The following is a 19063-nucleotide window of genomic DNA, read 5'->3' as shown; positions in this document are numbered from 1 at the left end:
TGAACATTGTTTTGAGTAATTCAGGTGAACTCATAATACATCCCAGGGAATCACTGGAGAGATGGAGGGAATATTTTGAACATCATCTCAACGTAAAAAGAAATCTTCCTGGTGGTGTTGCAAACAGCCAAGCTCATGGGGAAGAGGAAAATTATGTTGGTAAAATTACGCTTGAGGAAGTGGAAAGGATGGTAAATAAACTGCACTGTCATAAAGCAGCAGGAATAGATGAAATTAGACCTGAAATGGTGAAATATAGTGGGAAGGCAGGGATGAAATGGCTTCATAGAGTAGTAAGATCAGCATGGTGTGTTGGCAAGGTACCTTCAGATTGGACAAAAGCAGTAATTGCACCTATCTATAAGCAAGGGAACAGTAAGGATAGCAACAACTGTCGAGGTATCTCATTGATTAGTGTACCAGGCAAAGTATTCACTGGCATCTTGGAAGGGAGGGTGCGATCAATCGTTGAAAGGAAGTTGGATGTGGTTTTAGAGCACAGTGCGGCTGTAAGGATCAGATTTTCAGTATGCGCCAGGTAATTGAAAAATGCTACGAGAGGAATAAAAAGTTGTGTTTATGTTTCGTAGATTTAGAGAATGCATATGACAGGGTACCGAGGGAAAAAATGTTCGCCATACAGGGGGACTATGGAATTAAAGGTAGATTGTTAAAATCAATCAAAGGCATTTATGTTGACAATTGGGCTTCAGTGAGAATTGATGGCAGAATGAGTTCTTGGTTCGGGGTACTTACAGGGGTTACGCAAGGCTGTAATCTTTCACCTTTGCTGTTCGTAGTTTACATGGATCATCTGCTGAAAGGTATAAAATAGCAGGGAGTTATTCAGTTAGGTGGAAATTTAGTAAGCAGCCTGCCCTATGCTGACGACCTGGTCTTAATGGCAGATTGTGCCGAAAGCCTGCAGTCTAATATCTTGGAACTTGAAAATAGGTGCAATTATTATGTTATGAAAATTAGCCTTTCTAAGACTAAATTGATGTCGGTGGGTAAGAAATTCAACGGAATTCAATGTCAGATTGGAGATACAAAACCAGAACAGGTCGATAATTTCAAGTATTTAGGTTGTGTGTTCTCCCAGGATGGTAATTTAGTAAGTGAGATTGAATCAAGGTGTAGTAAAGCTAATGCAGTGAGCTCGCAGTTGCGATCAACAGTATTCTGTAAGAAGAAATTCAGCTCCCAGACGAAACTATCTTTACATCGGTCTGTTTTTAGACGAACTTTGCTTTACGGGAGCGAAAGCTGGGTGGACTCGGGATATATTATTCATAAGTTAGAAGTAACAGACATAAAAGTAGCGAGAATGATTGCTGGTACAAAAGGTGGAAACAATTAAAGGAGGGTACTCGGAATGAGGAGATTAATTTAGGAATTAACTCTTCGGTGGTGGGGTCATGTGAGGCGAATGGAGGAGTGTAAGTTATGGACGCTAAGGGAAGTAGAGTAAGACCAAAACGACGATGGTTAGACTCAGTTTCTAATGATTTAAAGATGATAGGTATAGAACTAAATGAGGTCGCAGCAGTAGTTGCAAATAGAGGATTGTGGCAACGTTTAGTAAATTCACAGATGCTTTCGGACTGAACGCTTTTTTTTTTTTTTTTTTTTTTTTATATTTGCTTTACGTCGCGACGACACAGATAGATCTTATGGCGACAATGGGACAGGAAAGGGCTAGGAGTGGGAAGGAAACGGCCGTGGCCTTAATTAAGGTACAGCCCCAGCATTTGCCTGGTGTGAAAATGGGAAACCACGGAAAACCATTTTCAGGGCTGCCGACAGTGGGGTTCGAACCTACTATCTCCCGAATACTGGATACTGGCCACAATTAAGCGACTGCAGCTATCGAGCTCGGTGGACTGAACGCTGAAAGGCATAACAGTCTATAATGATAGTAATTATAGTTTATGTAATGTACGTATGTATTGCTTTACCTCACACCGACACGCTTCAGAAATGGCGTAACATCTGACATACCAAAGTGAAACCCGTAGCAATTGTTCAAACTGACCACCCTGGGCTTCTATGCAGGCCTCACTTCTCCGAATCCATTTGCGAAGCATTCGAGCGAAGACAACAGGGTTATTCCGAATATCCTCTGTTGCTTGAAAAATACGCTCTCGGAGGTCATCCGCAGTGGTTAACTCAGTTCGATATACTTTGTTTTCCATGACTCCCTAGACATAAATATCCATTGGATTAAGGTAAGGAGATCTGGCGGGCCAATTTATGGGTCCACGTCGTTCTATCCACCATTGACCAAGTGTCTGATCCGAATCATCACGCAGTAAGTGGCTTACATGAGATGGTGCACCATCGTGTAAAAACCACATGGTTCTGCGTAGTTGAAGCGACGCGTCCTCTGAAATGTCCAGTAAAGTACGCTTCCTATGAGGAACTCCAGGTAAGCTACACCGATCAACCGTGCAGGTAAGATGACTAGTGAAGCCCTGAGTAAGTGCTGCCCTTCTGACCCTAACTTGGCAGGTTCAATGTTGGTTCACTCCGGTGCTATTTGAAGGTGCTCAAATACGCCAGCCTCGTGCCTGTATATTTACTGGCACGTAAAAGTACTCCTGTGAGACTAAATTACGGCACCTCGGTTTCTCCGAAAACCGTCAGAAAGTAGTTAGTGGAATGTAAATTACATTATTATTATTATTATTATTATTATTATTATTATTATTATTATTATTATTATTATTATTATTATTATATTGATTCTTACGGAGGCTCTAATTAAATGGTTCAGTTAGTAATCATTTTACCTATCAGCACTTCCTGTCCAATAATAAGCCTTCTCTTACAAATACCTTGCGGCACTTTTAATAATAATGTTATTTGCTTTACGTCCCGCTAACTACTATTACGGTTTTTGGAGACGTCGAGGTGCCGGAATTTACTTCCGCAAGAGTTCTTTTACGTGCCAGTAAATTTACTGATACCCCTTGTGGAGAGGGGATGCAGACTAAGAATACACCCACAGTATTTCCTGCCTGTCGTAATAGGCGACTGAGAGGGCAACCAAGCAATGAAGGACCTGGAACCATGAGATTACTTATGATTAGTACCATTAAGTAAGAAACACTATGGGTCGTCGTTACTTGCGATTAGAATCATTGTATGAGGAACATCATGAGTCTGGGCGTTGCCTGTAGGCTGATTAGTACCACCGTGTGAATTCCACCGAGGTGGGGGAGCGGGCGCGTGGCATCACGAACCGGCGTCCGTGCGGGAGGAACTGCGTTATCTATGAGGAGTACCACTATATGAGCAACACCATCAGTATAAGTGGCCTGTGATTAGTTCCACTGTATGAGGAACACCACGGGAATACCGGCGCCCGTGATTAGTCTCAATAAGTGAGGAACACCATGAGAGTGCGTTGCTTGTGAGTAGTACCCTTGTGTGTTGAACACCATGGGTTTGTGTTACCTGTGACTGGTGTCATTGTGTGTGACATACCATGGGTTTACATCACCTGTGATTTGTACAACCATGCGGGGAACAGCATGAGCCTACGTTACCTATTATTAGTGCAATTATGAGGGGCCGGTGACCTAGAAGTTTTTATTTCTGTTTACAAGTTGCTTCACGTCGCACCGGCACAGATAGGTCTTATGGATACGATGGGAAAGGTGTAGGAGTGGGAAGGAAGTGGCCATGGCGTTAATTAAGGTACAGCCCCAGCATTTTCCTGGTGAGAAAATGGAATGGGATACCACGGAAAACCATCTCCAGGGCTGCCGACAGTGGGTTTCGAACATAAGGATAAGGATAAGGATTCTTAAACTATCACAAACGCGGGTGTATTTCAAGGCAATACTCACGTGGCTATGAGAGACAAAGATGTCGGCAACAATTTCATCTTCCTTCCACCAATAAGGTAATCCTCAGTTGTGACTTTCCCACTGAAGAACCCATAGAAAGTGCCGATCCCAACACATACCATCAACAGGAGTGCCAGCACCACATAGTCTGCCACGCTAAACATTCGTAGAATTGACTCGATTTCTTCTTCGGCAGGCTGAACCATGACTGGGAATTTCCTTAAGAATCAGTTTGTTTACAAGTGGTTCTTCTCACCTTTGAAAAAAATGGATGTTGGAGAATTAGTGTAAGGATGAATAATTTAAAATATCTAATTATTTTCGTAATTCACAAGCAAAAATTCAATTTCTGTAAAATACAATGTCATGTCTCAAAGGAGAAAAACTTAATCCAGCTCTTTACCAGGCGGTAGTGTCCCAAGAATAGATGTGACATTCACACGCTGTAAACATACGCCGACTAAGGAAGGAAGTTGATCGTGTATCACCCGAAAATCCATGCAATCCGTTGGTCAAATTCTTTGATAAAATTGAGGCCATCATTGCTCCAGGTACCACTGGATTCAATAGCTACCGGCACGAAGAAGAAATTATCTAAGAAATCGCTGTATCTTTTTCTTCCTTTAGCCTTTTCCCTACTTTCGGCTGCACCTCCATTCTTGAGCAGAAAATTACATTTTGGGGAATTCACGTAATACAATCTATTAGTTCTAGGATTAGTACAAGCTCAGTTATTTGCTTTGTCAAAGATTTAACACCTATTTTACTATGAACGTATGCATGCCGGAAATTCCATGTGACATCGGACAGCAATGAAAAACTATCTTAAGAATATAAAGTGGTTGGAGATACTGAATTCGGTGCAATATAAACCTCCTTTGTTCAACAGTTTCCATGGTATTAAATGTTGAATATACTGTATTATATTTTTCAGACACTCAACTATTTACGGACATATTATGAACAAACTAAGGGTAAGGGTGTATTCAGCCCGAGGGCAGGTCCGAACATCCGCAGAGGTGTAGCTGAACCGTAGTTTACGTACGGTAGGGTGGCCAGTTCTTTTCCGTTCCTCCATTCCCTTATCCGCCACCAACAGCGCGTGGCAACCCATCCAAATCTTGACCACACCCAGTGTTTCTTAACTTAGGAGGTCTCACGGGATCCGGTGTTTCAACACGGCTACGGCCGTTGGCATGAATGAACTGCAGTAATAAATACAGGGCCCCCATTTCTTAACCGTAAATATTATGAGATAACTCCCTTTAAAATTAAGTTATATATTAACACATTCCGAAAAATATTTCTTATATTACGTTAATTTCTTCACATTAAAGAATATTTAGCATGTCACTACATTTTTCTCTTCAAAGCAGTTTACAGAACTTTTGGGGTCTTTCTGTATTTGTTCGGAAGTGATTTCACTGTATTTGTTCGTATTTAGAAACTGGCGCCTGAACATATGCAACTGTCCACGAACGTGAAACTGCCCACTTCAGTTGAACATACGCTGGATTCCTGCCCGCTTCGTTGACAGCTATCTATTTCTTGTGGGAGCTGAAACTGACCATTAATTTTATGTACGTGTATCATTCAAGACCCCACGAATTTTACAATATACCGAGATCGGTAGCTGCAGTCGCTTAAGTGCGGCCAGTATCCAGTATTCGGGAGATATTAGGTTCGAACCCCACTGTCGGCAGCCCTGCCAATGGTTTTCCGTGGTTTCCCATTTTCACACCAGGCAAATGCTGGGGCTTTACCTTAAGGCCACGGCTGCTTCCTTCCAACTCCTAGCCCTTCCCTGTCCCATCGTCGCCATAAGACCTATCTGTGTCAGTGCGACGTAAAGCAACTAGCAAAAATAAAAAAAATAAAAAAAACATTTTACAATACAGGTGTATTCACCAGTCCAAATTGAAAGCATTGATATATTTACATTTATATTTCCCTTCTGGAATTAAAATTACGTTAATATCTTTACTGTATAGCTAATCCGAAGTAAGTCATGTTATGAAACTATGAGCGGTATGAATGTAAGTAAATTGTCAAGACGGCGGAGTGTATTCATGTGCATGAATTATAATATCGTAGTTCTGAAAATCACATACATTTCGTAACGAAAGGACCAGCAAACAATGGAACAGCAAAGTACTTAATTCAGCAGATGATATCAAGAACGCTGTCGATTCATTTAAAGAAGAAACTCTCAAGTTATTGGAAGAACTAACTACAGCTGAAAACAAACAACACACCTACTTGGATCTTCTTCAGGTCAGTACACCGTCCACTCAAACAGTTTCGCAGAGAACAGCTAATGTTGTGCTGGTGTCTCCAAAGAATGTTACTAAAGTTAATGATTCGCACCAAAGTATTAATATATTGCAATCTGAGACAAAATTGGATTCAATGCATGTAGGAGTCAGAAATATCACGAAAATTCCAAACAAGAGTATTATATTGAAATTAAGAAGTAATGACGAGTGTAAGAACTTTATAAACCATCTCCAGGGGACGGAATCTAACTTGATGCACGAGTTATGAAGAAAAGGAATCCTCGAGTTATGATACATTGGATCGAGGTGGTCTTTCCGGAGGAGGAGCTGACGGAAGCCATCTTGGAACAGAATCATCTCGTGAATCACAGCCTGCTAGATACGGGTGCGTTCCTGAAGAAATATTTTGGAAGGAAGTCAAGTAATGGAAGTTCGCAGTACTCCGTGTTTGAAGTGTCACCGAGCGTTTATAACATCATAATGCGATCAGAGAGGTTATATATCGGTTATAGTAGTTGTTCAGTCAAGGAGTATACACGTGTGATTCGGTTTTGCAAGTGCCACGGTTTCAATGATTTTGTGAAAGAGTGTCAAATCCCTTTAATCTATTCTCAGTATTCTGATTTGGAAAAAAACAAAAACTGACCTAAAATTAAACTGTGCATTAATTGCAAGAACACAAATTTGAAAATCTCTTCTAGAACAAGGTATGAATACTTATGGGATGATCATCCTGCCACATCAACTGAGTGTCCCATTTATAAAAGCATCTAAATATTATCAAATCGAGAATCAATTATGCCTGAAACTAACATATATCAGCAAAATTTACATAAATCTGTTGTCCCAACGCAGGAACTAATACAAAAATCAGACTTTAATAATTTAAAACTGAAACATGTTATAAAACTTGTGTACAAGAACTGAACACCAGGCGGAACAATGTCGTTGGATTTGGACTGAACTGTACAGTTCCCATCAAACAATAATATGCAAAACGGCGATAGACCGCGTGCCGCTATCGTAGCAACATTAACGTATGTTTACAGTTGATTAATAATGATTGTTATTTATTTAACGTCCCACTAACTACTCTTTTACGGTTTTCGGAGACGCCGAGGTGCCGAAATTTAGTCCCGCAGGAGTTCTTTTACGTGCCAGTAAATCTACCGACACGAGGCTGACGTATTTGAGCACCTTCAAATACCACCGGACTGAGCCAGGATCGAACCTGCCAAGTTGGGGTCAGAAGGCCAGCGCCTTAACCGTCCGAGCCACTTAGCCCGGCTGTTTTCAGTTGATGCAATACTGTTCTCCTGATAGAGTTGTAGTGCGTCTTGACTTAAATGGTAGGACTTCCTATGTATGCAATATGTACTGTTAATCTACGGATGATTTAAGTGAAGCTTTAAATGACCTCAACGAACTTTTTGTATTGATTTGGAAAGCAATCCCCTCTTAATATTTGGAGATATTAATACTAAACTTAGTGCATGGGAAGTCCCGTGACCGACAATCGTGGAAATCACTTTCTCGGCTTGCAGTAATCTAATAATACTTCATGATGGGGAATTCTAACGTTCACTTGAAATGATAGTAAAAGTTTTATAGATTTCAGCGTCTGTTCACCTACAATTTTAAAACACGTTGTGGAATGGGAAGTGAGTGAAGCTCCTAGTGTTTCTGATCATAGACTTATCACTATAAAAATTGAAACAGTCCTAAAGACAGTTAGTGCTAATGTTTCCATTACACCTATTTTTAGAAAAAAGAATGTTCAGTGGACTAATTTTCAGGTGGCTGCCCGGAAACTTGAAAGAGTAGAAGAACTGGTGATACAAGTGACTACGAGCAAACAACTTAATATGATGCACAAACTATTTATAATATCTGTGAAGCGCATCTTCCAAAATTAGCGCAGAAACCTGTAAAAAAATTACTGGTGGAACTCTGAACTAGATCGGATGAGTAAGAGGGTCTTAGCATCATACAGGAGATTCAAGCGATTTTCTTGTGAAATACTTCGTTGACAATATGAAAGGCTTATAATAGGATTAAATCGGATTATAAAATAAAATACATTAAAACCAAAAGAGGCATGGGAAGTTTTTCTCTGCAAAAATGACCAGTAACCCTCGGAACATTGTATACAAAGAAATGAAAATTTAAATGATACTATCACAACCTTGCACGGGTGGATTCACAACAACCATTCAAGAAACAGCAGAAGTACATTTGGAGAAATTCTTCCCCTAAGAGTCAAAAGATAACAGTTTTCAAAAATATGTTAGAAAATTCCACAAACACTGCACCAGACACGATAAATGATTCTCCCTTTACACTTGAAGAAGTTCAATGTGTAATCCACAAAAATGTGATAATAAATCCCCAGCAATGCACGGGATTTCAGCCAATGTAATAAAAATATCACTCAAAGTATTTCCTGCCTGCCATAAGAGGCGACTAAATAGGGTGACCAAGGGATGATCGAATTACATTCATGTGACTATTTGTAATTTGCACCATCACGCGGGGAACACCATGGGTCTCCTTTACTTGCGTGTAGTACCAATATATTTGGTACACAATAGGTTTGTTATTAATAGCAAAAGGGAGTGAATCAGGATGGGATTTACAGTACCCGTGATAAGTACCACTACATGCGGAACACCACGGGTCTGGGCGTAGCCTATGATTGATACCACTATATGAGCGACACTGTGGGTCTGCGTTGCCTGTGATTAGTAGCCACGATGTGTGGAACACTACAGTTTAGAACGAGTCCCTATCGTACACCTATGTGAGGAACAGCATAGTTTTGCGTTGCCTGTAAGTGGCGCCACAATGTGAGAAACGCCATAGGACTGCGTTACATGTGCGATTTACTTTACCTGTGAGTAGTACCATAATGTGTGGAATACCGTGAATCTACGCTACTTTTGATTAGTACCGCAACATGACAAATACCATGGTTATACATTATAGCGATATGTACCGTTATGAGGGGCCGATGACGTGGATCTTTGACACGTTTGACAAGCATCATCGATTCAGGATTGCGCTTTAGAAGCAGTCCCTTGGTCAGTAATACTATTGTTTTACGATAGTTTCTGGGAATGTGGGGCGTTGCGGGTCGGATCCCCTGATTGTTTAAAACTCATATTCACTCGTTCATTCTTCGTCATCACGTTTTGAATTCTGTTCAGTGGATGATTTTGGACTTTTAAATTGTCATTACATTTCGTACCATTAGGGGTCGATGACCTAGATATTAGGGCCCTTGAAACAAAAAGATCATCATCAACATCATCATCATCAATAAAAATATACAAATGACTTTTGAATATATTTAATATGTGCTTGAAACTTGGTGGGTTTCCTGACTGTTGGAAGGAGGCTGCTGTGAAAATTATTCCATTAGGGGTCGATGACCTAGATATTAGGGCCCTTGAAACAAAAAGATCATCATCAACATCATCATCATCAATAAAAATATACAAATGACTTTTGAATATATTTAATATGTGCTTGAAACTTGGTGGGTTTCCTGACTGTTGGAAGGAGGCTGCTGTGAAAATTATTCCAAAACCTATTTCTTCAAACAAGAATAGTGCAAAGGGAGTCCTATAAGTCTATTGCGAGTGTTAGGAAAAATATTAGAAAAGCTATTAATTGATCGAGTGCGCAGTAACACTCTTTTAAATGACAACCAGTTTGGGTTCAGAGTACAGAAGTCAACAAAGGATGCAATACGACTGGTAGTCAAATGGATACAAGAGGTATTTAGAGAAATGAAGATCGCGCTGCTAATCTCGTTAGATATCTCAGAAGCGTTTGACGAAATGGGTTCGAGGGCATGATGGACCAGAAGGAAATGAGAGAGCTGTTGAACTTGCCAAAGCAGCTACTACTACTTCTGACGCTTTGTTGATATATAAAAAGTGCCCTGTACCTCTTGTAAAAAAGTAACTGAGAGACTATACACAAGATATATGGAGCAACCAATGGATGACCAGTACAAACGGCCTGCTAACAAAGGTCTTGTTCTTTCCTAATACTCAAGACAGACTATAAAGTAGGTTATTGCAACTTGAACATATTATAACTCAGTTTCTGACAGGACATGGAAAGCTGCATCGTACTTCGAGACGTTTAGAATCAATATTTAGAAGCCCTACAGCTGTGCCTGTGAAGTACCACAAACTATCCTCATCTTTTATTTGAGTGTCCAATTTTTGACAGGAGTAGATATAGATTATTAATGCATTTAAACATGTGTAATATTGAACACTAAGCACCCCTCACTATGGTATTTCAGAGAAGATGCTGTTATAAAGTGTTTGTTAAATTTCTCGACCTCATTTGTAAGCTATCTCCATTTTAAATGCAATTGCCATGTATTGACTTAGTCTCACTATCTATATCCCTAATATACTAATTATATATTGTTTGTAACTGGATATTCAATAACAATAACAAACGTAAGTCCACTGTCATTTTATTGTTATGGCAATAAAATAATATTTAACTATTTTAATTGTAAATTATATTCATGAATGTGTTTAGCGATCAAAATTACACTGAACATATCAAGAAAAATGAGGAACATTTATTACCAAAGTCACAATGAAGGAAGAATGATCTACAATTGACGTTTTCCCTCTCTCCTGTAAAATGAGTAAGATGTGACTTACTTTGGTGTTTTTCTTTCTTAATCTGCATACCCTCCAGGGTCGGTTTTTCCCTCGGACTCAGCGAGGGATCCCACCTCTACCGCCTCAAGGGCACTGTCCTGGAGCTTCAGACTCAGGATCTGGGGATACAACTGGGGAAGATGACCAGTAACCGCCCAGGCGGCCTCAGCTGCTATGTTGAACAGGGGGTTTGCGGGAGGGGGGGTGAGGAATTGGAAGGGATAGACAAGGAAGAGGAAAGGAAGCGGCCGTGGCCTTAAGTTAGGTACCATCCCGGCATTTGCCTGGAGGAGAAGTGGGAAACCACGGAAAACCACTTCCAGGATGGCTGAGGTGGGAATCGAACCCACCTCTACTCAGTTGACCTCCCGATGCTGAGTGAACCCCGTTCCAGCCCTCATACCACTTTTCAAATTTCTTGGCAGAGCCGGGAATCGAACCCGGGCCTCCGGGGGTGGCAGCTAATCACACTAACCACCACTCCACAGATACTTTGTTTTCTCAGGTACCGAATGTAGAGATCTGCTGAAAGCAAGTTGATAGTTACATGACCCAAATTTATTATTATTATTGTCCGTCTCCATGGCTGAGTGGTTAGCGTGCTGGCCTTTGGTCGCAGGGGCCCCGGGTTCGAGTCCCGGCAGGGTCGTGAATTTTAACCATCATTAGTTAATTTCACTGGCACGAGGGCTGAGTGCATTTGTCGTCTTCATCATCATTTCATCCTCATCATGACGCGCACGTTGCCTACGGGCGCCAAATCAAATGACGTGCACCTGGCGAGCCGAACGTGTCCTCGGACATTCCCGGCACTAAAAGCCATACCCCATTTCATTTCAATATTATTATTATTATTATTATTATTATTATTATTTGTATTATTGTATTCATGTTAAAGAAGAGAGAAACTAAAAACATGTAAAGATTTTTACATGAGAACTAAACCGACGTAAGTCACATTTTAGTAATTTTACAGGAGAGAAGAAAACCGTTATTCAAAGATAATTTTTACTGCATTGTTACTTAAAAAATAAATTTCCATTATTGTTCTTGATATATTTTGTCTAATTATGATCACTGAATACATTCACTGTCCGCCTCTGTGGTGTAGTGGTTAGCGTGATTAGCTGGCACCCGCGGAGGCCCGATTTCGATTCGCGGCTCTGCCACGAAATTTGAAAAGTGGTACGAGGGCTGGAACGGGGTTCACTCAGCCTCGGGAGGTCAACTGATTAGAGGTGGGTTCGATTCCCACCTTAGCCATCCTTGAAGTGATTTTCCGTGGTTTCCCACTCCTCCTCCAGGCAAATGCAGGGATGGTGCCTAACTTAAGGCCACGGCTACTTCCTTCCCTCTTCCTTGTCTATCCCTTCCAATCTTTCCATCCCTCCCCAACGCCTCTGTTCAGCATAGCAGGTGAGGTCACCTGGGGAGGTACTGGTCATCCTCCCAAGTTGTAATCCTTACCCAGGGTATGAAGCTCCAGGACACTGCCCTTGAGGAGGTAAGGGTGGGATCCCTCGTTGAGTCCGAGGGAAAACCAACCCTGGAGGGTAAACAGATTAAGAAGTAGTAGAAAGAAAGAATACATTCACTAATATGAATTAAAATTCCTAATTATTTCACTAGCAGAAATAAATAACCAAACACCATGAAATAAGGAATGTAGAAGACGGAAATTTGGCAATACATTTGTCGACGTACCATATTTAATTGATTAAAGGTACACGACTACAGGACCTTTATGTTTTCTTATATATATAAATGATATGAGTAAAGGAGTGGAATCGGAGGTAAGGCTTTTTGCGGATGATGTTATTCTCTATAGAGTGATAAATAAGTTACAAGATTGTGAGCAACTGCAACGTGACCTCGAAAATATTGTGAGATGGACAGCAGGCAATGGTATGTTGATAAACGGGCTAAAAGTCAGGTTGTGACTTTCACAAATAGGAAAAGTCCTCTCAGTTTTAATTACTGCGTTGATGGGGTGAAAGTTCCTTTTGGGGATCATTGTAAGTATCTAGGTGTTAATATAAGGAAAGATCTTCACTGGGGTAATCACATAAATGGGATTGTAAATAAAGGGTACCGATCTCTGCACATGGTTATGAGGGTGTTTAGGGGTTGTAGTAAGGATGTAAAGGAGAGTGCATATAAGTCTCTGGTAAGACCCCAAGTAGAGTATGGTTCCAGTGTATGGGACCCTCACCAGGATTACCTGATTCAAGAACTGGAAAAAATCCAAAGAAAAGCAGCTCAATTTGTTCTGGGTGATTTCCGACAAAAGAGTAGCGTTACAAAAATGTTGCAAAGTTTGGATTGGGGAGAATTGAGAGAAAGAAGAAGAGCTGCTCGACTAAGTGGTATGTTCCGAGCTGTCAGCGGAGAGATGGCGTGGAATGACATTAGTAGACGAATAGGTTTAAATAGCGTCTATAAAAGTAGGAAAGATCACAATATGAAGATAAAGTTGGAATTCAAGAGGACAAACTCTGGCAAATATTCATTTATAGGAAGGGGAGTTAGGGATTGGAATAACTTACCAAGGGAGATGTTCAATAAATTTCCAATTTCTTTGAAATCATTTCGGAAAAGGCTAGGAAAGCAACAGATAGGGAATCTGCCACCTGGGCGACTGCCCTAAATGCAGATCGGTATTTATTGATTGATTGATTGATTGATTGATTGATTGATTGATTGATTATGCGCGCGAGAAAAACCATCGCAAATGCGCCATGCTGGTCCATTAATAACCGATGTAATCGCCTGACTGTGTAATGCTGGCATGCAAATGTGAATGCATTGTGTCGTACAGGTGCCGGATGTCAGCTTGTGGGGTTATGTTCCATGTCTGTTGCACTTGGTCGGTCAATACACGAATGGTTAATGCCGGTTTTGGATGACGCTGGAGTTGTCGTCAAATAATGTCCTATACGTGCTCGATCGGGGACAGATCGGCATCCAAGGCAACAAGTCGGTACTCTGTAGAGCACGTTAGGATACAACAGCAGCATGGTGGGTGTGCATTATCCTGTTAGAATACACCCCCGGGAATGCTGTTCATGAATGGCATGACAAGGGGTTGAATCATCAGACGGACGTACACATCTGCAGTCAGGGTGCGTGGGATAACCACGACAGTGCTCCTGCTGTCATAGGAAATTGCTCCCCAGACCAGAAGTGCCGGTGTAGGTCCTGTGTATCAACGCCGCAGACAGGTGGAATGCAGACGCTCACCTGCCCTCCTTCTAACCAGCACACCGCCATCACTGTCACTAAGACAGAACTGGATTTCGTCAGAAAACACAACGGACCTCCACTCCTACCTCGAATGAGCTCTATGGATTGACACCACTGAAGTCATAGGCAGCGGTGGTTTGGGGTGAGTGGAATGCGCGCCACTGGGCATCTGGCTCGGAGCTGTCCTTCAAGCAACCGATTTCGAACGGTTCGTTGCTTCACTGAGGTGCCAGCTGCCGCTCGCATTGCTGCTGCAGACGCAGTCCGCTGCGCCACAGCCATACGCTGAATAGTGTGGTCTTCCCTCTCGGTGGTGCAACAGGGACGTGTGAGCGTACCTTCTCGTGACCACTACTGCCAGCAACGCATGCACAGTGGAGACATTCCTGCCAAGTCGTTCTGCAGTAGCGCGGTAGGAAAATCCTATCTCCCCGTAGCCATATTATACGGCCTCGTTCAACTGCAGTGAGCTCTTCGTCGTCGTGATGGCATTCTTGACCCACTCACAGTCACTCCGACCAATCTCACAGGTAACTAACGCTCGTATGTGAAGGCGAAACCTTATATGCAAAGCCATGGGGCCGCTACTAGCGCCAAGCAAATGCGATTTTCGGGAAATTTGAATCCGCGTCATCTCCCAGGTGTATAAACACGCCTAACAACGATGGTTAATCTAGCACAACCCCCTCTTGGTATGTGGATATTTTTTTCCGCCAGTGCATTTGAATGCCATAAAATAAAATAACAGTGGACTTACGTTTATACGGTTATAGGTCGGTTAAGCTCTCACATACATGTATTTTAGTTCTTATCTCAGTAACATCAAGAATTACACGCCTTATTATCATATGGCCCGTGTTGGCCGTGCGGTTTGGTTATGCATCTGTGAGCATGCATTCGGGAAGCGGTGGGTTTGAATCCTACCGTCGATAACCCTGAAGGTGGTTAGTAGTATAATGGGAGAGTTCGGCCGCCACCGCCACCTCCGGCTCCCAGTGGCCACCTCCACCTCAGCCAGTGGCCTCTTCCAGTACTGCCAACTTAACCTAACTAGCGCGACAGTACTGCCAACTTAACCTAACTAGCGCGAAATTTGAATTTGTAAACAAAGCCACGTTCTTTTTGACAGCTGTCATCGACAACAACGCATCGCTAACCTCAGTACTGCCATCTTGACGGGCCTAAACCTCAGTAGTGCCAACTTAACCTAACTAGCTCGAGATAAACAAAGCCACGTGCTTTTTGACAACCACGTGCTTTTTGACAGATTTGTAAACAAAGCCACGTGCTTTTTGACAGACAACAACGCATCGCTAACCTCAGTACTGCCATCTTGACGGACCTAAACCTTAGTGATACCAACTTAACCTAACTAGCGCGAGGTAAACAAAGCCACGTGCTTTTTGACAGCCACGTGCTTTTTTGACAGCTGTCATCCGCCATCTTTAAACCACAAAGCACTGTGCTGCCCTCTATATCGCAGTAGCTGCAAAATTCGTCACCTGTCATCGGCAGTGCTGCCATCTTGACGGGTCTAAACCTTAGTGCTATCAACTTAACCTCACTAGCGTGAGATAAACAAAGCCACGTGCAGCTGTCATCCACCATCTTTGAGCATCGTGCTGCCCTCTTTAGCTACTTACCTTTGAAATGTGGTACGTTATCCGCCATCTTGCATCCGAAACCTCAGTGCTGCGCTCTATGTAGTGGCGGCAAATTCCATGTGCTCTTGTTTGGAAACAAAGCTACGTGCAGCTGTCATCCACCATCTTTGAGCATCGTGCTGCCCTCTTTAGCTACTTACCTTTGAAATGTGGTACGTTATCCGCCATCTTGCATCCGAAACCTCAGTGCTGCGCTCTATGTAGTGGCGGCAAATTCCATGTGCTCTTGTTTGGAAACAAAGCCACGTGCAGCTGTCATCCACCATCTTTAATCACCGTGCTGCCCTCTTTAGCTACTTACCTTTGACAGTTGTCATCTGCCATCTTGCATCGCCAACCTCAGTGCCGCACTCTATGTAGTGGCGGCAAATTCCACGTGCTCTTGTTTGGAAACAAATTCACGTGCTTTTTTGACAGCTGTCATCCGCCATCTTTGAGCACCGTGCTGCTATCATGCGGGCAATTTCGTTAGCTGTCATCCGCCATCTTTAATCCAGAGAGAACAGTGCTGCACTCTATGTGGTGGCGGTAAATTCCATGTGCTTTACAAACCTATGTGCTTTTCTGACAGCTGTCATCCACCATCTTTAATCACCGTGCTGCCATCTATGTGGTGGCGGTAAATTCCACATGCTTTACAAACCTATATGCTTTTCTGACAGCTGTCATCCGCCATCTTTAATCCAGAGAGAACAGTGCTGCCCTCTATGTGGTGGCGGCAAATTCCACGTGCTCTTGTTTGGAAACAAAGCCATGTGCAGCTGTCATCCGCCATCTTTGAGCACCGTGCTGCGAGCAATTTCGTCAGTTGTCATCCGCCATCTTTAATCTACAGAACACCGTGCTGCCCTCTTTATGGCTACTACCTTAAGCACGTAGTAGCGGGCAATTTGAAAAGTTCTGTTAGCTATCATCCGCCATCTTTAATCACCGTGCTGCCATCTTTAGCTAGATACCTTTGAAATGTGGCGGCGGATAATTTGAAAAATGCTTTTTGACAGCAGCTATCTTTGAGCACCGTGCTACCCTCTATGTGGTGGCGGCAAATTCTACATGCTTTACAAACCCACGCGCTTTTTTTTTTGACAGCCATCTTTAAGCAACAGAGTACAGTGCTGCCCTCTTTGTTGTGGCGGCAAATTCCACGTGCTTTTGTTTGGAAACAAAGCCACATGCTCTTTTTGACGGCTGTCACCCGCCATCTTTAACCAACAGAGCACTATGCTGCGGGCAATTTCGTTAGCTGTCATCCGACATCTTTAATCAACAGAGCACCGTGCTGCCCTCATGCGGGGTAATTTCGTTAGCTGCCATCCGCCATCTTTAAACACCGTGCTGCCCTCTTTATGACTACTACCTTAAGCACGTAGTAGCGGGCAATTTCGTTAGCTGTCATCCGCTATCTTTGAGCACCGTGCTGCTCTCTGTAGTAGCGGGTAATTTGAAAAGTTCTGTTAGCTGTCATCCGCCATCTTTGAGCACCGTGCTGCCATCTATGTGGTGGCGGCAAATTCCACATGCTTTACAAACTCACGCGCAGCTGTCATCCACCATCTTACATCGCAAACCTCAGTGCTACACTCTATGTGGTAGCGGATAATTTTAAAAAGAAAAATTCTACAGCAGCCATCTCTCGACGCTAATTGCACAAGATGGTAGCTATACATGACTCCTTAAAGGTGCTCATGCAAGATGATCGCTATACATAGACGCCCTTGGGATGCTTGCGCAAGATGGCGGTTATACAAGGCTCCTTATGAGGGATGCTTGCGCGAGATGGTGGTTGCTCTTATGAGGCGGCTCAAGGATCCATGGCTAGAGACGCCCTAAGGATGCTTGCGCAAGATGGCGGATGCAAGATGGCGGCTATACATAGCTCCTTATGAGACAGCCAGTACAACATGTGATCAGAACATTGATTGATGTGTTCAGAACACAAAATAAGTAGAATCGAACACTGTACTCGATACAACATGTGATTAAAACATTGTGTGGTGTGTTCAGAACACTAATCGAACGCTGTATTAGGGGATACCTTTGTTTAGATTGAAACATAACAAGCCTAGAATTGAACACTGCACATTGATTGATGTGTTCAGAACACAAAATAAGTAGAATCGAACACTGTACTCGATGTCGTTAACTTCAACATGTGATTAAAACATTGGCTGGTGTGTTCAGAACACTACATAAGTAGAATCGAACGCTGTATTAGGGGATACCTTTGTTTAGATTGAAACATAACAAGACTAGAATTGAACACTGCACTCGATGTCGGAAGATCAGATTGAAAACATAACAAGGCTAGAATTGAACACTGTACATTGATTGATGTGTTCAGAACACAAAATAAGTAGAATCGAACATTGTACTCGATGTCGTTAACTTCAACATGTGATTAAAACATTGTCTGGTGTGTTCAGAACACTACATAAGTAGAATCGAACGCTGTACTCGATGTCGTTACATGTGACCCGATACAACATGTTAGGGGATACCTTTATCCTAAGAACCGAACACTGTACATCATGTTAGGGGATACCTTTGTTTAGATTGAAACTAACAAGACTAGAATCGAACACTGCACTCGATGTCGTTACATGTGATCCGATACAACATGTTAGGGGATACCTTTGTTTAGATTGAAACATAGCAAGCCTAGAATCGAACATTGTTTGATGTGTTCAGTACAACTTCAATGATTAACATACACACTGTGCACATATCGCATAGCTAAAAACACACTGTGCACATATCGCATACCTAACACTTCAAATGATTTGCTTAGTACGAAAATAAAAATAAAAAATCTATACCGCGTAGCTAACTCGTTCATCACACTGCTAAGACGCTTAGTAATTGTGAATACACTCATACGAAAATCAAGAAAGCACACTGCGTAGCCAACTCGCTCGGCACGAAAAAAATCTATACCGCGTAGCTAACTCGTTCATCACACTGCTAAGACGCTTAGTAATTGTGAATACAATCATACGAAAATCAAGAAAGCACACTGCGTAGCCAACTCGCTCGGCACGACAAAAATCTATACCGCGTAGCTAACTCGTTCATCACACTGCTAAGACGCTTAGTAATTGTGAATACACTCATACGAAAATCAAGAAAGCACACTGCGTAGCCAACTCGCTCGGCTCACTCGCTTAGTAATTGCAACACACACGGATAAGAATGTTCCGAGATACTTACATGTTTTTTAAGGGGGTGGGGGTGAAAGATCATAAATTATATGTACACACATGTTGTCTCCTCCAAGTTGTAAGATGAAATAGACGCAGTACTGCGAGTTTCCACTCTAGCTGGCGAACGGAAGT

The 19063-nt window shown here is 42.3% G+C and overlaps 1 protein-coding gene across 2 annotated transcripts in view; it reads right to left on the bottom strand.

The window, feature by feature from the left end:
* The window catches only part of LOC136867450 (sodium-coupled monocarboxylate transporter 1), a 124226-nt gene that overhangs the window by 88392 nt on the left and 16771 nt on the right, over positions 1–19063 (bottom strand). For both annotated transcript variants that reach the window (XM_067144656.2, XM_067144657.2), the window contains exon 2: positions 3855–4110. In XM_067144656.2, the coding sequence (XP_067000757.2) occupies positions 3855–4060 (206 nt within the window). In that variant the 5' untranslated portion in view covers positions 4061–4110. The remainder of the gene's footprint in view (positions 1–3854; positions 4111–19063) is intronic.

The sequence above is a fragment of the Anabrus simplex genome, chromosome 3 (assembly GCF_040414725.1).
Source record: "Anabrus simplex isolate iqAnaSimp1 chromosome 3, ASM4041472v1, whole genome shotgun sequence".
NCBI classification, from domain to species: Eukaryota; Metazoa; Arthropoda; class Insecta; order Orthoptera; family Tettigoniidae; genus Anabrus; species Anabrus simplex.
The sequence above is the reverse complement of the archived record's forward strand: the minus strand, read 5'-3'. Positions and strand labels throughout refer to the sequence as shown.